Here is a 23,546-nt window from a genome sequence, read left to right as displayed (position 1 = left end):
TAGTGTGTGTTAGCATCCACCGATCACACTGCCATGTTTGCATCTGCCGCGCACCGCTGCATCAGTGCATTGTGCACTGCACTCACACTGCCAGCGCATAGATTCGGGCACGCTTAGCCTGACGTCACACAACTGCTTCCTTTGAACTTTTGCTCACTGCACTCACACTACCAGCGCATGGATTCGGGCGCGCTTAGCCTGACGTCGTACAACTGCTTCTTTTGAATTTGCTCTTTCTTTCTTGCTGTTGGCTTCACTTCAAAGACTAGTCTAATTAGTGGTGACTTTTAGCTTGTGCCAGCACCAAACTTTTCCAGCTCTCTCAGTTTGGCTTCTAGCTTGTGGTAGCTTTGAGTAACTAATTAGCCAGACGCTTCGATTGTGTTCAGCCCGTTCTGTTGGTGCCTGAAACAATGTCGTCTATTGTGCATCGGATGCGGGTGGCAGAACTGCGAGCCGAGCTGGACGATCGAGGTCTGCTGACCACCGGAAAGAAATCCATTCTGGTTCAGAGAGTGCTGGACGACATGGAGCGAGAAAACCTGGGTCCAACTCAACCTTCAGCAAACGATTCTGTCGAACCCACTGTGGATACATGCGAGGTGCTCGCCGAGCCCCCGGTCACCTTGGATCCGACTGGTATTCGCAAACTTATTCGGGCTGAAGTTTGTTCTGCCATCACAGACGAGATTGGAGCCTCTCTTCTGTCGCAGCCAAGTGCGGCACCAGCGCCACCAGCTGCGTCATCCGACATTGGCGTGGGTGCTGCGTGCTCCACACCGCCTCCCACTGGAAATCTGCACGTCCCTAAGTCGGCACAGGATAGGATATTGCGAGGTGAGTTTGTGGACTTCGACCAATTGTTGCCTGAGATCTTGGGGGCAGTTGATAGCAATAAGTCGTTCGAGCTCAGATCCAGTTCATCCGGGGTGCACTGGAAGTCGTAGAGGTGAACACCACTCGCCCGGTTCGTAGACGTGTGCACGATATCGCCACTTGGTTGGAAGCATGGTCTCTGTATATGCATGTTGTGATCAGCAATGCACCCCACCGCACAGCAGAACTCCTGTCATACCAGTGCATTTTTCTTGGCGGCCAACAGGCAGTATTTTGCAGAGGCTTGGCTTATGTATGGCCAGCAATTTCGAAGGCTTGTCGCTTCACAACCTGGCAAGCGCTTTGATACGATTGACATAAATACATGGCAGCTGTGCATCACAGGCAAGGCCAGGCATAGATGTCAGTCGTGCAGCCTTGTCCACCCAGCGGCTGCAAGCAACATGTGTCCTTTTCGTCCCAAACATGTACACCATGTGAAATTATCGACCACAACTAAAAACTACGCGGTCTTCAGACCCCTGTTGTAGCGCGATTTCCTGGCCTTTTCGTGGAGACAACTAGAAGACTGCATTTACTTATTGGTTTCAACCATACTCTCAAATCAACCAGAAAAACAAACAACAACGATCGCCAAATCGCTGTCATCAGCAAAACGTGCTCGCGTGCGTGCATTGGCTTACGTGTAGTCTACGTGTACATCAGTGTGCGTGCATGCATATCGAAGTGTACGAGTAGAAAAGAAGAATGATCATGCGCGCATGATGCATCGATGAGTCATACCACCACGTAACCATGGATATAAATAATGGCGACGCGATGGCGACAGCAAAGTTCCGCGTACAAAAGCGCAGGTGCAACAAGGAAAAATCAGAGTGCAGAACAAACAGAAATTCAAATCGAAAGGAGATAAATATTGTGGAGATGAAGCAAATCAGTTTGGTCTGTCAGAGGGTGCTTGCGCCCAGAGACAGGGTGACAGCAAACCCTGTCAGAGAGAGTCAGTGTACAGAATAGGAATACATAGAACGCAGCACGCAATGGAGTTGCTGTGGAGAGCGAGAATGCAAGCAACAACGTAAGTATTATCTATGCAACTGATTATATCGGCGTATCCGACAAACACGCACAACAAACACTGTATTGTAACAACACACTCGTAAATGATGTTATCCCAACAACACTCATTCTATTTCAGCGCAGTGTCCTGTCCAATCACACTCAAAATCACACTCGTAAATCTCGCACACTCCCTCCTTGACAATATGACAACTGACACTCATAAATCTCGCACACTCCCTCCTTGACTATTCAATAGTCAACTACATTACAACACTAGAATAGAAAGATGCAACTGCTGGTGCACTGCCATACTCACAACCTGTTGGCACTGATAAGCTGTTGTCGCTCCTGCTGCGCTCGCTGAGCTGCAGCCCGACGTGGGCGTGTCTGCCGGGTGTCCGGAACTGGGCTGGCATCTGCTGCGTCCTCGACAGGCGTGTCGTCCGCTGCATCAGGCATATGCTGCGTCGACTCTTCAGGTGTCGCTGCGGTTGGTGACACGACAAGCTGTTCAACCGGATAGAGGCGTTGAATCGGCCGGTTTAGCGTTGTCGGTCGGCCGCTCTTCGTTGTTGTGCGCACCACAGCTCTTCATACACGACCATCCTCGCTTGGACGCAAGCTGTCTACGACTCCCAGCTTCCACAGGCCGCGTTGAACCCCGTCTTGGTGAATCACCACAATGTCACCCACGGCGATAGTATCAACATCAGTGTGACGTCCGATACGGTGGCTGTTCCGGAGCTCCAGCAGGTACTCATTCTTCCACCGAGACCAGAAGTGACGCAGGAGTTCTTGCAGATAGGCCTATCTGCGGCTTACAGGCACTTCGTCAGGATCGTCGGCGACCATGTCAGGTAGTGACAGAACTCTTCGGCCACATAGCAGGTGAGATGGCGTCAGCGGCTCTCGTACATCCTCCGTCGAAACGTGCGTCAACGGGCGCGAGTTTAGAATTGCCTCGACATCTGCGAGTAATGTCAATAGCTCGTCAGCTGTAATCTGCGCCGACCGCAGGACCTTCTTGACGCATCGCTTGACACTCTTGATGAGTCGCTCAAAGAAGCCACCCCACCAAGGTGCCTTCTCCAGATTGAACGTCCAACGGATGTTCTTGGCTTGCAAGTAGCTCTTCGTCTCCGGTTCCACTTGGAGGTCTCGCAAGAGACGTGCGGCTGCCTTGAAGATCTTGCCGTTGTCGGACTTCACAACTGCCGGCACTCCTCGCCGCGCTACAAATCTCCGGAAGCTCCGGAGAAAGGTGGTTGTACTAAGATCGCTGACGAGATCCAAATGCACTGCTCGGGTGACTGCGCACGTATACAGTACCAGGTATGCCTTCTCCACATCTTGCGCTGTCCGCACATGAAACGGACCGGCGAAATCAACGCCTGTGTGCTGAAACGCGTAGCCGACCTGCGTGCGAAATTCACTCAGTGGAGGTGGCGGTGGTCCCGCGTACGGCTTGCCCTCCAGCATCTTGCAGAGTCTGCATCGGTGCAGCAACATACGCACGTACTGACGACCACGACATATCCAGAACTGAGCTCGTAGCTCCGTCAGCGTCTCTGGTACACCATTGTGCAGCACTCGCTCGTGGCAGTCAGCGACGATCAACTCGGTGACGTGGTGCCCGGGTATCAGCAGTACTGGGTGTTTCTGGCCTGCCGACAGATCCGCTGCCTGCAATCTTCCACCACACCTTAGCAGACCTGACTCATCTGCGAAGATGCCAAGCTGCTTCTTGGCCTTGGCGATGCGGTTGGTTGCGTCTGGTGCTGACTGCTGCACGTCAACAATCCATAGCCGTTGCGCTTCATCTAGCAGTACCGTCTCTGCGGCTGCTTCGTCTCGTCGGCCTTGCACGAGCTTCACGAACTTCAACACGTACGCTGTAACTCGCCGCAACTTCTGATAGGAGCTGTACTGTGTGCAGTCCATAATGGCGCTGATGCTGCTGCTAGTTGCGTTGGTAGTCACCAGACTTGTGACCTGAGCTGACTTCTTTAACTCTTGCCGACACTCCTCAGGGACTTGCTCTCCCTCCGTGAAGCTCGTACCCGGTGGCCGCTCACTCTCTCTGAGCCATGCTGGGCCTGTTAGCCAGACCGACGTATGCAACTCGTCCGGCGTAGCACCACGTGACGGAATGTCGGCTGGGTTCAGGGTGCCTGGGCAGAAGTCCCACACACTGACGTCGGTGAGTCGCCTGATCTCACACACCCGGTTGTGCACGAATTGCTTCCACTCCTGCTCCGTGTTGGTGATCCAACCCAACCCAACTCGTGAGTCGGTCCAGCAGTGAGTCGATGCTACCGTGATCTGCTTGTCCAGGGCTTGGCGTACTGTGACCAACAGACGGGCGAGCGTCAACGCTGCGAGTAACTCGAGCCGTGGGATGGTCTGTTTCGCTGTCGGTGCTACTCTGGTCTTCGCCATGGCGAACTGAATGGACACGGTCGCTGCCTCGATCCTCAGGTACACGACGGAGGCAAACGCGGCTTGTGAAGCGTCACAGAACCCGTGTAGCGACACTTTGGCGTCTGCTGTGGCGCCGCTGAAATAGCATCGTGGCATGCGCACTGGTGCTGCTCGCTGAAGTGCACTCGTCAAGGATGCCCACTCCCGCTCCTGTTCAATTGATAGCGGTGAATCCCAGTCCAGACCGGCGACATGTAGCTGCTGCAAGAATATCTTGAGCTTGACCGTGACTGGCGATACTATGCCGAGTGGATCGAACAACCGTGCCGCTTGCGATGAGACAGTACGCTTCGTAGGCCGTTCCTTTGCTGAGTCGAAGACTGACGCAATGTCCACCGTTATGCTGTCAGTCTGGCGGTCCCACGTGACACCCAGAACCTTGTCACAATCATGGGGCTGTACATTCAGTGATGCCTTGGCGTACGTGGAGTCGTCCTCGCACGCTGTCCCGGAGCTAGGGTGAACTGCAGCTGTATCTCCTTCTGTGCGGTTGATGTGCTCTTGCACAGCTGTGGAACTTGACGCAAATTTGCAGATATTGAACCCACCATCAGCCATGCGGACCTTGAGCTTCGTGTACAGCTCCACCGCTTCCTCGTCATCCGCTGCGCCGGCTGCCAGATCATCGACGTACATGCTGCGGCTGATTTCATCAACGAATTCTGGCTCCTCTTGCCGGTACTGCTCGAGATGATGTTTCAGTGTGGCATTGAGGAGGAATGGACTCGATGTGAGCCCGAACATCACGCGAGCGAACCGGTACACATGCACTTGCCGCTCGCTCGAGAACGGCCGATCCCACCACAGGAACCGCAGCGCATTCCGGTCGTGCTCGCATACGTTGAGCATGAGAAACGCCTTCTCAATGTCACCAGTCAGGGCAACTGGATAGCACCGAAAGCGGAGGAGGATGTCTGGGATGTGCTCCAGCAAGTTCGGCCCGGAGTGGAGGCAGCTGTTGATGGAAGGGTTCTTCCCTGAGTGTGCTGAGGCATCGTACACCACCCGCACCTTGGTGGTAGCCTTGTCCTTGCGGACCACTGCTTGGTGGGGAATGTAATGAACTTCACCCACCTCGCCGACTTCGTTTGCTGGTACCGCTTCAATGACGCCAGTTGCCAGCTGCTCTGCCATGACACGGGCATACTCACTGAACACGTCTGGCACCTTCTCGATCTTGTTGGTGAGAGACAATAGCCGCTTGTGGCTCAGTCCAAAATTGTCCGGCAGCACAGCGTGGACTTCTTTCCACGGGAGGCTCACAGTGTAGCGGCCGTCAGCAAACTTGATCGTCTCGTCGAACGCTGCTTGCACTGGGTTCCCATCCAAGGGCTGGATACCGAGAGACTCCAAGTCCCAGAACCGCTTTAGCTGCTGCTCTAGCTGCTCAGCCATGACCGCGAACACGTGCGTTGCTGCTGAATCTGGTGCTGATGGCTTGGGACAACCGGACAAAACCCAACCAAGCTTTGTCGCTATGGCAACCAGGGTATCACTGCCACGGATGATGTTGCCCTCTGTGAATTCCCAGTAGTGGTCTGCACCAATCAGGATGTCCACATTGGCCGCGCCAGTGCAATCATCAGCCAGTTGCAATGTCGAGAACGGTGCGAGCGACTCCGCTACCTCGGTCGGAAACTGCCGGCTGATCGGCGCGCTGATCAAGGGAACGGCTACTGCTGCCACTGACACTGGGCTCCCATCTAGTGTTGCGATGCTTAGTCGCACGACGTCGACTTCCTTTGGCGACCCGTGCTGTGTGCCAAAACCACATATGGCCAGCTGCTCCGTGTGGTCCGTTGGCAGGTCCAACTGTTGACGCAGGCTGTTTGTTACATATGACCGCTGGCTGCCCAAATCCAACAAGATGCGGGCTTTGAGCTGACGGTTCGGTTCTTCCTGTGAGGCCACCGCTGCCTTGGCCGTCTGGAGTAGCGGTGCCGATGCCTGCGACATGGCGGAGCACGTTCTGGAGAATGTCTGCTGCCCCTCTGCGCAAATGGTGGTGTGATGCCGTCTATCACATTTGCCACATCGTGTCTTGGACATACACTTGGCTGCTATGTGGCCTTTCCTCGTACACACAAAACAGCGGCGCTGCTGGATCAACACATCTTTCCGCTTGGCCACACTGGTTACCACGGAACACGACGCGGTAGCGTGGTCCCGCCCACAGTAGATGCACGCCATATTGTGCACTGTCGTGTTGAGTGATGCCGCTGTTGCCATGGCGCCCCGGCTTGGTTCTCTGGTGCCACTTTGGACGCTGGACACATAGGAACAGCGTTCCCTGGTTCTTATTTCTTCCCGCAACTGCCGCAGCACTTCTTGCAACGAGAAGGACGCATCGCCTACACCTTTGCATACATCCAGGCGCACCGCCTTTGGCAGTTTCTGCAGAAGAATTGGGGCGAACATGTCTCCATAATGCTCGGTCTTCCGACCCATATTCTCCAGCGACCGCACGTGGTTCACTACACTGTCCAGGAATTTGCGGAGGCCCGACAGATCATGCTCATTGCTGATACCTGGCAAGTTCAGCAGGGCATCCATGTGCGCACTGATTATACGCTGCGGATCTCCGTACCGCTGCTCTAGACACTTGACTGCCGCTGCGTAGTTCGCCTCTGTGAGGCTCAAACCACTGATCACTGCTGCTGCTGCTCCGTAAACACTGCTACGTAGGTATGTGAACTTATCCGTGTCTGTCAAGCCGCTATTGGAGTGGATCAGCGACTTGAACACATCAAAGAAATGCTGCCACTCCATAGCGTTGCCACCAAACTTGCCGAGCTCTAGTTTAGGCAGCTTCACTCTGGCAGAGCTGCCACTGGCCGACACTGACGACAGCGTACTCAACTGTGAGTTGGACGCTGACGACGCCACAACACTCTCTTCTGTAAGGGCAGCAAGCTTCTCAGTACTAGTATTATCACTCACGGCATCCTCAGTGATCGGGTTGACTGCTTTTCCCGAGTCTGCAGTACTCTCTGAACTCTCTCCCAGTGTGCTCAGTGTACTGGCGCGTCGCTCATCACGGGTACGTGCTTTTTCCTCTGCTGGGAAATCCAATATACGGTCCAGTGTGCTGCAGAACGTCTGCAGCTTCAGTGTCCAGTCATCCGCCTCCATGACTTCCTCCTCAACGTCTCCATCACTGACGTCACACACTAAATCCAAGACCTCTGCGTCTAGAGCGGCCAGCAGCTCCCTCTTGTACGCCAGCAAATTGCGTGCATGACGCACAGATGCACGGACATCGTCGGCCAACACATTCAGATATCGAGCTTCGTCCACAACGTGCTGGAACTCGCCCATGCATCTCGTGCACGATCCCCGATGGCCCCCACGCACCCTGCGCTTCTTGCGCAAAACAAGCTGATCCTGCGTCTTTGCCGACGCTTCTACTGCTGGTTGTTTTGTCCCAGAGCTAGTGGTCTCACTCGTCTCTCTGGACTCCTCCTTCTCCTCCATGACTGACCAAATTTCTCAATTTTTAAAACACTAATCGACTCTCGATCTCAAGCTCCACGATCCGGCTCGAAGGACCATGTGAAATTATCGACCACAACTAAAAACTACGCGGTCTTCAGACCCCTGTTGTAGCGCGATTTCCTGGCCTTTTCGTGGAGACAACTAGAAGACTGTATTTACTTATTGGTTTCAACCATACTCTCAAATCAACCAGAAAAACAAACAACAACGATCGCCAAATCGTTGTCATCAGCAAAACGTGCTCGCGTGCGTGCATTGGCTTACGTGTAGTCTACGTGTACATCAGTGTGCGTGCATGCATATCGAAGTGTACGAGTAGAAAAGAAGAATGATCATGCGCGCATGATGCATCGATGAGTCATACCACCACGTAACCATGGATATAAATAATGGCGACGCGATGGCGACAGCAAAGTTCCGCGCACAAAAGCGCAGGTGCAACAAGGAAAAATCAGAGTGCAGAACAAACAGAAATTCAAATCGAAAGGAGATAAATATTGTGGAGATGAAGCAAATCAGTTTGGTCTGTCAGAGGGTGCTTGCGCCCAGAGACAGGGTGACAGCAAACCCTGTCAGAGAGAGTCAGTGTACAGAATAGGAATACATAGAACGCAGCACGCAATGGAGTTGCTGTGGAGAGCGAGAATGCAAGCAACAACGTAAGTATTATCTATGCAACTGATTATATCGGCGTATCCGACAAACACGCACAACAAACACTGTATTGTAACAACACACTCGTAAATGATGTTATCCCAACAACACTCATTCTATTTCAGCGCAGTGTCCTGTCCAATCACACTCAAAATCACACTCGTAAATCTCGCACACTCCCTCCTTGACAATATGACAACTGACACTCATAAATCTCGCACATACCAAGCTCAAACAACATCATCCTCATTGCTCACCCGCAACAACGCAGGTGCCGTCATCTGCCGAAACTTCAACCTTGGCAAGTGTAGCTGGTCAAATTGCCGGTTCTCCCACATCTGCAACCGCTGTGGCAAGGACCACCCCCGCAGCAAGTGTTCCGCCAAAGGTCAGCGACCGGCCCAGTAGTTCGGGATTGCAATCCCAGCCTGAGCAACCAATAACTGTTGCATGTGTACATAATTTTGTTCCCCCTCACATTAATAATTCCTCTGTACATACCCCTTTGCATGTCTCTCGTTTTGAGCTTCTATTGCGTCATCACCCCGATAAAGAATTTGCTTCCTATGTGCTAAACGGGCTACGGCTTTAGCATAGGTTTCACTGCTTCACGCGACATTTCTGTCCAGTCTGCTAATCTGCCATCTTCTGCTGCTTGTGCCTCCTTTATTTCTGACCAGCTTTATGCTTCTTGCCAGCGTGGCGAAACTGCCGGTCCTTTAAGTGCAGCCCCGTTCACCTTCATGCGCTGTTCTGGTGTTGGCGCAGTATCGAAGAAGAACGGCAAGCTTCGTATGATTCACCATCTTTCTAGCCCCGCCGGTAATAGTGTGAACGACGGAGTTCCAGCTGACCAGTTTTCCCTGCACTACATCAGTATTGACGATGCAATCGGGTCTATTATGTCCTCATCTCAGCCGGTGTACCTCGCAAAGCTGGACATCAAAAGTGCATTCCGGCAAATCCCAGTTCGTGCTGAAGACCACTCACTACTCGGCATATTCTGGCAAGGCAGCTACTATTACGAGCGGGTGCTACCGTTTGGGCTTCGCTCCAGCCCAGCCATTTTCGATTCCGTTGCCTCGGCCATAGAGTGGATTATCCAGAATCATTTCTCCATTGCCGACCTATTCCACTACTTGGACGACTTCCTAAACGTCACAACTGGCCATACTGTCGCCCAGCGTCAACTAGCAATCCTGCTGCGAGCCTTCATGTATTTGAGCGTGCTGCTAGCGCCAGCAAAGGTGGAAGGTCCCGCGAGATCACTGACGTTCCTCGGCATTATTCTGGACTGCGAGCCGCTCGAGGCCAGGCTCCCCATGGACAAGCTCACCGACCTCCGATCGCTATTGGCCAGCACGATCAACAGCCGGAAGATATCCCAATGCCAACTCGAGTCCCTATTGGGTAAGCTCTCGTTTGCTGCCCGTGTCATCACTCCAGGCCGTACCTTCATGCGTCGTCAGTGGTCCGTCTGCTCACGGTTTCAGCAACCACACTACTCAATAACTTTGACCCAAGAATGCGTGGATGACCTGCTATGGTGGATGAGGTTACTAAGTGAGTGGAACGGGAAGTCCTTCTTCTTGCACCCTAACTGGACCCCATCACCAGATCTCCAGCTATACACAGATGCAAGTGGCACTCACGGCTGGGGTGCTTACAAAAACGGGAAGTGGATTCAAGGTTCATGGAACAGTGCCCAGATGCTGCAGTCTATCGAGTGGAAGGAGCTGTTTGCCCTCGTAGCAGCCTGCGCCACATGGGGCGACGAATGGGCTAAGCTCTGGATTCGGGTACACTGCGACAACTCGGCGGTAGTGGACTGCATCCGTTCGGGCACGTGCAAAGCCCCAGCTGTGATGAAGTTGCTACGCGTACTGTTCTTCGTTTGCTATGAGTTCAACTTTCATGTTAGCGCTGTGCACATTGCTGGCTCCAAGAATGTCATTGCAGATTGCCTTTCTCGTTTTCTTATGCAGGAATTTCGACGTCATGCTCCGTTAGCGCGGCCGAGTCCAGACCGTGCTCGTATTCCAGCAGTCTTGTGAGCGAAGTTACTAAGTACGCTGCCTGTGCAATTGCTGCTAATACCAGACGCACCTACTCTGCCAGTGAGCGTCGTTTTGTCAGTTTCTGCTCCCTTTGCAATCTGCAACCTTACCCAGCTTCTGATCTTACCCTCAGCTGCTTTTGCGCCTTCTTGCTCGCTCTGTCCGCCCTTGCACGATATCTGTTTATTTGCAAGCTGTACGGAATGCACACATTGAACAGGGTCTAGAGGATCCCCTGATCGAGACCTGGCTTCTCAAGAGAGTGTTGAAGGGTGTTCAACGGTGGTAGTTTCTCGATCGGCGCATTCTCTGAGTATACTCAAATGTGGCCGGTTCTCCATGGGACCGACGCGGATCGACTGCGACATGTCTCACCTTGACGAAGAATCAGATCGTATTCGTCTGAGCAACATATGAGCCACTTCAAGCACCTAAAATATATCGATATTGCAATTTTCTCAAAAACGGATATACTCGTCTTTACGTAGTCAAGTGGTGTGCTTCACTGTCCGAAGAGTGCTCAATGCCCATGTAGGACAGAGCCTTGTTGATCGTAGTAATACGTTAAACTCAGAGTTGTGACAAAGCTTCCAATCTCTCTCTTGTGTATACTCGTCTTTAGGAATCCAGCTATACCTTGAAAAACGGATATATTCGTCCTTCGTCCTCAAAGGGTTAAAGTTAATGGTCTCCGGATTTTTGTGGGCTGGCGAGGTGAAATCCTAACAAATTCTGTCGCAAAACCGGCAAGAAGGCATGTCACCTACGGGGGAAAGCGCGTGTCGCTCAACCTACATGCTAAGCACGTGGGACCAGACATTGGCCAAACCACGCTGTACTAAAAGGGCGTGACAGCTCAGGACAGAGCTGCTCACTAGGTAGATCTTGCTGTCACAGGACTATCAGGCAGCAGTTGTCATATCCAGGGACGTGACGGAAGTATAGCGAAACCTGTCAAGGCGACCACTCTGATAAGGCGACCACCTGTCCAAGGAGACCACAACAACCAGGATCAGTGGAGGTTATTTCCAGTCCAATGACCCTGGAAAGGAAGACCACCTGTACACGGGGACCACGTTTGAAGGTACCTTGAGTCGTCACCTTAGACAGGTTTCACTGTAATGTTGCGAAATTCGATACGCTTATTATTTACACCCGTTGTTGTTTCTGGTCTCGCTGTCTTGTCCTGTCCGGTGTCAAATATGGTCTGCTGTCTGTACGGGAGTGATGTGTGGTGTGCAGCATATGGGTGTGATGCGTGTGACGTGGTATATGTGGTGTACCTTATTTTACCGGTTGTAAGTTGACCCCGGTTATAGATCGACCCCCGTATCCGAGGTCTCGTTTCTGCGTTTTAAAGTTTTCACCCAACGAAGCACTACCAACCACTCCCAGCTACTAACACATCAACAAATCATGTAAACATTCCTTATTGGAGGGTATAACGTCCTAATCCTTGAAAAAGGCCAATAAACTGGCAAACATGTGTACACATGGTGCACTCATGCATGCAGGGCAGATCATTTTGTGTAAGATTCCGATAGTTCCCGGTTATAAGTCGAATCGCGGTTGTAAGTCGACCCCCAACCTTTCTCCTTCTATTTCTAGTCGCAAAAGGTCGACTTACAACCGGAAAAATACGGTATGCGTTGTCAGAGTGTGTGGATCTGCTTCTGCCTGTGTGAGTGCGTTTGTCTACTAGTTGTTGCGCATGCGTGGATTATGTGGAGCATGCGCTGTGCGAGTCTGGTTCGGGTGCGAGGGAGTGGTGTGATTCGTCCACGATGTTGTTGTCTTGGTTCTGGTCACATGTATCGTACGTACTGGTCGCTCATAGGTAGTTTCGATGTGTTCGCCCTTTCTCTGTTTATAACTGGTGGTTGTTTATTATTTCGTTGTCTTTCTCCCCCGTTCTCTCGCCCACCAGTTGATTATTGATTCTAAGAGATATTGTTCAACTCCAAGTAACTGTGTTATTCTGTAATCCGCTTGGATGAGTCAGAGGGTAGTTGTGTGGCGGGGAGCGGGGGACAATTCCACAACCGTAATGCATCTGCACCGAACAGTCGCATACCGGCTTGCGGGGTATCAGAATGCATCATATACATGTGTTGGATAAGGGAAAACCCCATCGCAGGTACATGTGCCCTGGTGGATTGCTAACTCCAGTCACCCTGCCACGCAAGGACTTATATTTTTGAAAACAAACAAACACACACACACACATGCACGCATGCACACACACACACTCACACACACACAGACACACGCACGCACGCATGCACACACGCACACACACACACACACACACACACACACACACACGCGTCTACGCTCACGCATACACACACACACACACACTTACGCATACACACATGCACATGCACACGTGCACACACACACACACATAAAATAAATACACACATGATGTTTAAACAAGTATAATAGTAACAATACGCTGTCTTACATTGGCATGTGGTTCTGTTCACACACGTCAGTCCCCCTGTACACATCGGATCACAGCTGTTCTCTGGACAAGAAAACACCAAGATGGAGTGAAAACATGTGTCTGTTGTGCATATCGTATTTCCCCGATTGTAAGTCGCACACCCATTTCCAGGTCCATGTCATATTCACTATCATATTGTTTCGACATATTCACTTCAGAAGTAATTCATTTTAGTGTAAAAAGGTGCGACTTAAATTCGATGAAATTCGGTACCTCTCACGATCGAAGGCATAATCACATTATAGTAAGACTTGCCAAGGCGACCACCTGTTCCAGCAGACCACCGCCATAAGCACAAATGGATGCTATGGCCAGTCAAATGACCGTGGATAAGCAGACCCCCTGGTGATAGAGACCCGGTTGTGATGGCCCCTTGTGTATAGCTCATTGCGATAGAGAATCTCTATCGCAATGAGCTATACGCACAGTTGGTGCGTTTGTTTACTGCTATGAATCGATTCATGAATGGAATCTCGTCGTTCGATTTCATGTCATGAGCCCTGGAATGGGTTCCGAATCCATTCACCCGACTCATATGGGGTGATGTGAATAGCCTGGGGCGATTCATGAATGTCTTCAACATCGATTCGTGGGCAAAATTGAACGGACTTAGCGGCTATGCGTGCTGCTAAAAGGTGTGAGAAACTGGTCAAACTCACCTGCCGCAGCTTGAGGATCTAGCGTTGTGTTCGGCCATCCACGTCAGTCCATACATACAGCACAAGAGAAACGAGACACACAGCAAAATCCGGTCACAATTGCTCATCCTACCTGCTAGACACAACCATGCACAGTAAAACCTGCAATGGCGACTATTCGACCATGGTGACTACTTTTCCTTGTCACGGACACAAAGACATTCGAAACAGCTCGGATAAGGCGACCACTCGCTCAACGCGACTGACGACCACCCACCCGCGACCGCGTTGCACCCTGCTAGTATAATGTAAATGTATGCATTGCGCTGTGCACCATGCATGGCAGATCTACACATCAGTCATCAGCGCTGGAAGTGTAGATGTACATGTACATGGTCCATGCGCGACACAAACTTGACTCGTATGAGGACCCTAGGTACATGAGTCGTGGAAGAGCAGCATAGGTGTGTGCAGTGTGATACGCTGATCTAAATGATAAATCACATCTGGATATGATCACGTGACCTACTGAATTTGGATAAGAAGACCACCTGGCCAAGGCGATCACTTTTCTCGTCCCTTGAGTGGTCGCCTTAGACAGATTTCACTGTGTCTGTATTCAACTACAAACAGACGTCTAGATGCTGTCAGACTGGACTTTTCTCGAACAAATTGTCGCAATGAGATAATTTCATTAAAAAGAGGACAAATTTCAGCTTTTTCAACATCATTTTGAAAGTGTGTCCTACTTCTTCGTGTTGTAGCGTTTTCGTCTCCAAAGAAACATGTTTTATGCATTTGAAATGGAGATAAAGTTATTGTAACTGTTGTTGTCGGTCAGAATGATGGCCCACAGAAACGTCAGATGCTGCGGAGGCATTATTGGATGGAAGTGGAGGTGGGGAAGAAGTAACTCAGATCATAATAGAATAGAGTTACCGTCAGACCTCGCTTAAAACTGCACACATCCCTTTTCCACAAAATATCCGGACAGGTAAGGGAACCGGATAATCGAACACACATACTGTATGTATGCATGGCATATGCTGTAAATCGGTAACCAACGGTTTTCTTCCGGATGGCGAGGGATCCGGATAAAAGAGGACCAAATAATCGAGGTCTGACTGTATTTCACATCATGGTCATGTGACTAAATTTATGTAGAAAGTGATCATGTCATGTGGACAGTGGAAACAACATGGCTGACATCACTTGCATCATTGCCCGTTTGCTGTGCAATACAAAACAAAATCTCAACAACAACGACGACGACGATGACAACAACAACAACAACAACAACAACAACAACAACAACAACAACAACAACAACAACAACAACAACAACAACAACAACAACAACAACAACAACAACAACAACAACAACAACAACAACAACAACAACAACAACAACAACAACAACAACAACAACAACAACAACAACAACAACAACAACAACAACAACAACAACAACAACAACAACAACAACAACAACAACAACAACAACAACAACAACTTGACCCATAGATGCAGGAGTTGAGTGGAGTTGGAACCAACACGGTTGCCCTCTATGGTCATGTGACAGAGATGTGAATCCACTGTATGTGTTGGGAGGAGGTAGCAACAAACTCAGCCACAGCACTCATATACGGTCGGCGCCTGATATAACGAGCACCATTGTGCAGAAGAATTATTTTATTTAGTCCTCCATAGTCAAAGTTCTTTATACAGTCAGACTTTGCATAACCGCACACATCCGTTTTCCACGAAAACACCCGGAAAGGCGAGGGAACCGGATAATCGAACACACATACTGTATGTAAGCATGGTGTATGCTGTAAATCGGTAACCAGCGATTTTCTTCCGGATGGCGAGGGATCCGAATAAAAGAGGACCGGATAAGCAAGATCTGACTGTAACAGAAATGCACTCACACTATACAAGCCGCACGTCACGACTGGCATATGCCCCATGACTGTATTACTGCATTTGGTTTGCATGCGGGCCCTACAAGTACAAGATATGGTTTGTTTAACTGACGAAAACTGCTCGCTACAAACGGTCAACTTTGTATGGGCTCAAACAGGGACATGGGCAATGGTTCGCTATAATTATCACGAAATTCACTATATGAGAGTTTGTTATACGTGGAGTCGACTGTAGCTGCTTATAGCTGCTCGTATGGCTTGCCCATCCTGACGGTGGCGAAAGCATTTCCGTTGGAGCTGGATAAGCAGCTTGCTGTGTCATACCGGTAGCATCATTCAAATAACGTTATGGACAGCATCGCTTGAGCACTGTATTTACTTCAGGACTGTGCAGAAACATTGCTGGAAATCTTTTTTCTATTTCCTATTTTTGTTACTCTGTTCTTCACACACCCAGCTCGAAAATATTAATGAAAGACAATGGTACTGAGACTAGGACAAACGTGACTGTTCAGTTGAGGTTAGCGGCTCTGAAGGTAATTATTAAATTCGCTACACAGGAACAATACGCGCGGAACCTGGAAGCTCTAGTCAATGATTTCAGCCGAATGGCACAGCATGCAGCGATTTCTGTAGGCCACACATCGGGAGAGCAGAGGTCGCCAGCCATAGATAACACGCAACAGGGAACTATTAATGTATTATACTAACCGGGGCTGACCAGGGAATTACGACTGATCCTTCCGGCTACGTTGTTCCTTCTCGTCGATTAGTAGACTACTCCGAAATGGAAAAGAAAATATTGAATGACCATCCCACAACACCGATCTGGATGATTTAGTTCCAAACCTCCGCGAGTCGCTTTGCTACTAGATTGTACTACGGTCCCGAGGGCATCGAGGTGTGAGCAGGAAACGCGCTCCCGACAAAATTCTCACGCGCAGTGACGGGTGAAAGGTGCTGCACCCACAAGAATGTAGGCGCAGCCCGTAAACGTGGCAGAGGGGTGAAACCCAAGTCCTTCCGCCGGTTTCACACAGTCAGTTGTAGTACACAGTCGTAGGCGATGAAGATGGGTAATGATATCGGGGACAGGCCGAGGAAGAGCCCAACGCCTGAAATCCGAAGCAGGGTCTAAAAAGACCACATCACACTCGTCATGCTGTCACCCAGGTACATACGAGCAGGTACTTGTATGACGGGGCGCAAATGCATAGCCAAAACATGCGAGAGGAAATCGGGGATGTGTGAGTTTCTTTCGAGGAGCCTCTACCGCCGAGCGACCAGACTGGTATTGATTGAGGCAGAGAGAGAATAGCAAAACACACCAGCGAAGAGGCAAGTGCGAAACACAACAGACAGCACTCGACTCACCTCCGTTGGTTTCCAGTATGCTCGCGGCCATGACTGCTACCAGCAAGACAAGAGTGGTTGAGGAGACTTTCGGAAGCAAATCCATTCTTTTCTAGCAGCCTCCGTACCGGCTTTCCAGCTGCGAACAAGATTACAACGCACCGGAAACTCCGAAAACTTTACAAGCCACGAGAAAGAAAGCACAAGTCGTCAACAGCATTCGCCAGCAACAAGTACAAAACTACGAGCTCTATTTTTCTCAACTATGTCGATGCCGATGGAGTCGAAGAGGAGAGAGAGGTTGGAACACAGCCACAGGAAGTAGTAGAGGTACATGTTGCTTCCCTAGAGGCTAGATCCCTGACCATTTGAGTTCAAAGTTCATTCAGTGCCCTCTGTACTTCTCTGTAGTTTTTGAGATCCAGAGAAATGTAACCTAAATTTTGAACGAATTCGTGAAAATCTGTGCACCTTGCACCTTGCGCCAGAGCTTGCAACTATCTCGAGCTCGGGGATTTTAGAGGGGACTGCTCCATTTCGGAATTACTTTTTGAGAATTAATAATTTGACGGCGAAATTAATACGTTTTATCTACTCTTGATTGTACCAAGAGTACATAACCCCGGGGGGGGGGGGGGGTTATGTACTCTTGATTGTACCAAGTCGGAAGATAAACAAAACTGTCTGTTTATTTACACACATACCAGGGAGTAGTATACTGTAAATCATATTATTTTAACGACCCGCAACGTTAACGATTTTCTGATTTTCGAAGGTTAACGGTTTGAAAAGTTAACGATTTTCTCAGACAGATGCAATAATACTAGTAATGCTCGTCAAGAACATTCATTGTTGTCCATCACAGTATACCTCGATGTCAGTAGAATAAAGAAAATGAAATTTGTCCAGCGTAAGAGCGTAAAAAATTCAAATTTGTCGATATCCTGCCGCTTCGTCAAAATTCATCTGAGAGACTTCGGAGTTGTTCGAGCCGACTGCTGAGCGTCTCTGCTATCATCTAGATCTTTCCATTGTTGAATTCCGTTGAGAATTGACCGAGTTACGATCCGTTGAACACGCGCTGCATGCCATAATGTGAAATGATCGATTTCAATCGTGCGAGGCCCAAATCATACGACTTTTGCTAACGAATTTTAAAATAACGACAAATCTTTGCTCGTTAACTCGTTAGATTTACTTGTTCGTTACATATTCATGATTTACAGTAATACAGGGAGGTGACACGCCACTACGTAATAATCGTGATTTTTGATGGGTGCCTCGCGCTTGTTTTTTTTTCTTTCGCAAAAAAAGATGATCGGCTCAATCCGAAGTTGAGTATTTTGTCGAAGAACTAATTCCGTGAAAAGGTCTATCCATCTCATGGAACAGCATTTGTTTTGCTCTTGTGATACATCTGTGTCATCGTCATATGGAAAGGTACCACCCTTCCGAAATTCGTCCCGATCGACGGCATAGAACGAAGGTGATTTCCTTGAGAACAATACGTGTACGATTGGAGATGAAAAGCGAGTGCACCGATTTCGAAGTCGAAAAATCTCTACTACTACCGGTACTACTACACTACTGTAGGACACCACACGATCGGCACTAATTTCTCCTCAGTTGTGATCAACCAGTACTTCTCTACCTTCTTTGTGATGATGAGCATTTCATATTAATAATTATTATGGTATGCTAGAGATTCGGGAGTTCACTTTTCGGAATGAAATGTTCCTAAGTTTGTCAAGGATTGAAATGCGGGCTACGTCGTCGTAAACAGCTTGTATCGACACAGGAAAAATCTACGGCACGCAGGGATATCTCCCAAAGTGATACCACTCTTGCTGGACTTCTATCCTGACGTAGTGGTAGTTTGGTCGACTACCAAACTTTGTGAAGGCAGATAAGACGATTGTTGGAAATTCTCAGCGCTGAGTTTCTACGGGCTGCAGTAGGAGTCTCTTTGGCGGTAGGTATTTTACTACTCCCTGATCGAGAGAATCCTGATCCGCGCGCGTGTGTACACACTTCGGTACCCATAGTCAGATAGATATAGATCTTCCCCAATCTCACCCGCCGGGTGAAAACGGTGCTGAGGCAATCGTCAAACAGTTTAATTAACTGGCCGTACATGCTCGTGTCACCTCCCTGTATTTTACTACTCCCTGGTATATACCTACTGTATAATGTACAAAAAAATTGTAGACCAATCCTGAAAAGATTGTCTGAGTTTGTGAAAGGGGCCGGGGCACGTGTGCAAGCCAGCTAGCCATAGTCCGCTGCATCAACTGCAGGCTGTACATATTATTATTATGACGACTTTATTCACTCCCAAAGCAGAAAAAGAAAGCTTGAAAGGAGGCATGAAGCACAGCACCGGGATCCATATGACCCAAGGGTGGAGCACCAATCAATGAAGATAAAAGAAAATCCTGAACCAAATTTTGATAAACTTCATGAGAGAAAAATTCAAGTATACCAACTTCGATACTCACATAAAATCACAGTCATGTATAACAGAACTACTCAAGTAGTAAACACCAAGCATGCTGCACATGGGACACTCCAAGCAAGACAAACTCAGACGAGATAAAACGGCATATGCAGAGAAAGACAATACATGACTGGGGGCATATGGCAGAAATTCACGCCTCTCGGCTCGTCACACAGCACATGATGCACCACAATCATAAAACACACAGACTGAGACACAACGAGACATTACGGGCAGGCTAACATAAGGTCAACCGACCGTTCCGACCATGCCACTCTCCCATCCATGACCAGTCACCGACCGCACAATTCTCAGGGTGCCCAGAATAGCACATTGCTGCAGCCGCTGGATCACGGACGCGTGGAGCCCAAGGCTTAAGATGTGGCTGCGGCTCGTTCCTGACACACCACCCAGAGCACCAATGATAACTGGAACAATAGTTATCTTTTTGTTCCAGATCCTCCTCAGCTCTGCTGCCAAGGGCAGGTATTTGCTGATCTTCTCCTGCACCTTCTCATTGACCCTGTGGTCCAATGGGACACTGACGTCCAAGAGCAGTGCCCGATCATCCAGAACCAGCACCAGGTCTGGTCTGTTCGCTTTTATTACTCGATCTGTGGGAATGGAAATCTCCCACATCAGCTTGCAACTGGCAGAACTTGTGACCTGCACCAGCTGCTTACTGCTGGGTAACCCATGCTGCTTACACAGCGCACGATGCAGGGCCTGGACCACAAAGTTATGCCGGGCAATGTATGCAGTCCGTGCCAGGGCTGGACAGCAGGCGATGATGTGGTCCATATTTTCTCCGGGTGCACCACATACACGACAGAGGTCCACGACATCATGCCTCTTGTGGATATGGCGCATATTGTTTCTCGTGGCAATCACCTGATCCTGGCAAGCAATGAGAAAGCCTTCCGTTTCAGGACGCATTGTCTGGGATCTGAAACAGGAAAACGAGAGCTGCATGTCCAGGATACCATCAACACGCGCCCAATAGCGACCATGAAGAGGCATCGCTCGAAGTTCACGGCGGCGGTTGTCATTGAGGGCCTGTTTAACAGTCTCTTTGTTAGCGGTGTCCAGGCTCGTCAGGCGAAGGCGCTGCAGGACAGTATTTGCCAGCTTTGGTATTGATTTTCTAGAGGGACGTGATTCATGGTGCTGGAGAACAGCGGCCAGGGCAGGGACATCTTCCCGATCCTTCAGGTACTGAGCGAGCCGGATGCAAGTACGGTCATGGAGATCTACGATGCATACTAGGCCACGACCTCCCTCGCTCCGCGGTAGATATAGGCGACGGATTGAGGCACGTGGGTGGTGGGCCCTGCTAGCAGTCAGAGCCTTCCTCACTGTCCTGTCCAGCGAGCGGAGCTCATCCGCGGTCCAAGGAACGACTGTGCCAAGGCCATAAGACACCACTGGCAGAACGTAGGTGTTGATTGCTCTGATGAGGTTTGGTGCACATAGTGAAGCATCCGTGATCAAGCGAAGACGGCGACGGAACTCAGCGATGGCAGATTGTTTAACTTCACCAGCCTCGATTCCCAGGAATTCCCGCAGGCCAAGGTAGAGGTACGCCGCGCCATCTTGCAGAGGATGAATGATCGACTCTGTTAGCAAGGTTGACGAAGGCTCTGCATCCTGGGTTGGCTTAGCGGCCGGGCAGACAATCTTCGAGCACTTAGTGGGAGATAGTTGCATGCCAACCGCCCCACCAACGCACTCCACAATGTTGATCAAGGAGTCCAGTCCAGTACTGCTAGCGGCAAATAGCTTGACGTCATCCATGTACCATAGATGCGACAACAGGGAATCACGCGTGGGTCCACAACGATATCCTATGCCGCTTCTTGCTAATTCGTTTGAGATTGGGTTGAGACCGATGCAGAACAGCAGGGGAGACAGAGAATCACCCTGGAAGATACCCCGTCGGATGGATATTGGCTCGCTGACACCGCTGTTAAGGCACAGTTGTGTGCTCCATTGCTCCGACAGCGTTTGGAGTGTGCGGATGATCCTAGGATCGAACTTGTAGATGGTAGCAATTTCCCAGATCCACTCTTGGGAAAGGCTATCGAAGGCCTTTCGGAAGTCTAGCCATGCCATACTGAGGGAGCGCTGGTGGCATTTGGCATCTTCAATAATCATGTTGTTGATCAACAACTGATCTGTGCATCCTCCTCGGCCACGTGCACATCCGACCTGTTCCGGGGCCAGCAGACTGTTAGCGGTGATGTGAGACCACATAAGCTCCGATACTACAGATGTGAAAAGTTTATACATAGAAGGCAGGCAGGTTATAGGTCTCCAGTTCTGGGGTTTCGACAGATCACCTTTCTTCGGTAGGAGTACGGTTGCACCAAGGGAGAACCAGGGCGGTGGCACGACTTCCGAATCCAACAGCTGCTGGAATATGCGAAGCAAGGCAGGATGCAGTGCACTAAACTTCTTCAACCAGAATGGTCTGATGTTGTCAGGCCCAGCAGCACGCCAGTGAGGCATCCTTCCAACTGCCAGTTGGAACAACTCCGGCGTTATGACTGCATCCTCTTGTGGCTGGACATCTTGATAGGCAAGAGCCTCCCGTTCAATCCATCCATGTCTGCTTATTATTATTATTATTATTATTATTATTATTATTATTATTATTATTATTATTATTATTATTATTATCAAATTTTTGATAGGGCAATCCCCACAGGCCTAAGGCCTTCTTACAGGGTACCCTACACTACTTTTCACAGATATGTTTTCCATCATCGTGATTACCTTGCTGATTTCCATTTCAAGATGACGAATAGTGAGCGACGACCAAATAAAATCATTCTTCCCAAATTTAAATCATTGTCTAAGTATTATTATTATTATTATTATTATTATTATTTATTTTTTTTTTTTTGAATAATAAACTGGTTTATTATGTACTATTATGTGAGATGAAATAAAACAGGAAAGGGCACAGGCCCTGATACGTGCAAGGGATAGCAATCAACCTTGCACATGTGTTCTAAATACATGTAAATGTAAATGCAAAACAATTAAAAACAAAAACACAAACAATGAGCAATAACTTCAGGACTGGGCACAAGTCCTAAACCAGTAAAAGGTGCAAGAGATAATAATCAACCTTGCGAGTTCGAGTCAAAGCATGCGGACTCACAACAAAATGGCATCAACGTGAGCAAAGAGGAAGAAGAGAAAGGAAACAGCAAAACAAAAAAGCAAAGACGGAGGATAAACGGCAACAGAACCAAAACTGGCAAACAAACCTGTGACATCATCATGCACAGACACAAAAGACAAATCGAGCCGAGTCAAACTGGCATGAGCGACTCATGCTGCAGGACATCGCTGGGGTGATGGCTGAAATTCACCTTCCTCCGACTACCACGCAACATCATGACGGAGTCACGGACTAGAGTGAAGCCAAGCTCACAGCGGATCCGTCCCATGAGGATGCTGTATTATTATTATTATTATTATTATTATTATTATTATTATTATTATTATTATTATTATTATTATTTTTCCCGTTTGTCTCTTTCCCTCAAAACCAGTTAATATTATTATTATTATTATTATTATTATTATTATTATTATTATTATTATTATTATTAATATTATTATTATTATTATTATTATTATTATTATTATTATTATTATTATGTGCAAGCCTCTTTTACGGGCAAAAATTAACACAATGTATTAAAATGCAATACAACATACACTGGAGAAGAAATCAGGAAAATAAAATATGAGCTCAAAAATGGAACGAAAAATAGCAAATAGAATCAAAACTCACGATGGAATCAAACTCACGATGGAATCAAACTCATGATGGAAACTACAAAACCCAATGAGTTGGAAAACCAACCACAGAATTAGATATTGGGAATAGAGTCAGACACAACAACGACCGAAATCAGTACACCAAAAATCTGTCCTACAAAAAAACAAAGGAACAAGAAAAACAAGAAAGACGAAGTACAAAGAATCCCCAAAAAAGAGGGGAGAACGGGATGAAAGAGGACC

At 48.9% G+C, this 23,546-nt stretch overlaps 2 protein-coding genes across 2 annotated transcripts in view; both read right to left on the bottom strand.

Annotated features, from left to right (window-relative positions):
* LOC135821104 (uncharacterized) overlaps window positions 1-17,313 on the bottom strand; it is a 53,428-nt gene extending 36,115 nt beyond the window's left edge. The window contains exons 1-3 of the mRNA XM_065334167.1: window positions 17,033-17,313; window positions 13,755-13,772; window positions 13,054-13,116 (exon numbers count right to left, since the gene is read on the bottom strand). Coding sequence (XP_065190239.1) covers window positions 13,054-13,116; window positions 13,755-13,772; window positions 17,033-17,117 — 166 coding nt within the window. The 5' untranslated portion in view covers window positions 17,118-17,313. The remainder of the gene's footprint in view (window positions 1-13,053; window positions 13,117-13,754; window positions 13,773-17,032) is intronic.
* Window positions 1-21,463, bottom strand: part of LOC135821105 (uncharacterized) — a 121,305-nt gene extending 99,842 nt beyond the window's left edge. The window contains exon 1 of the transcript XR_010554299.1: window positions 19,863-21,463. The gene's annotated coding sequence lies outside the window, so the exon portion shown is untranslated. The remainder of the gene's footprint in view (window positions 1-19,862) is intronic.
* Between the last annotated feature and the right edge of the window lie 2,083 nt (window positions 21,464-23,546).

This window comes from Sycon ciliatum, chromosome 7 (genome assembly GCF_964019385.1).
Source record: "Sycon ciliatum chromosome 7, ocSycCili1.1, whole genome shotgun sequence".
Classification (NCBI taxonomy): domain Eukaryota; kingdom Metazoa; phylum Porifera; class Calcarea; order Leucosolenida; family Sycettidae; genus Sycon; species Sycon ciliatum.
Note: the sequence above shows the minus strand (reverse complement) of the source record. Positions and strands in the feature narration are given on the sequence as shown.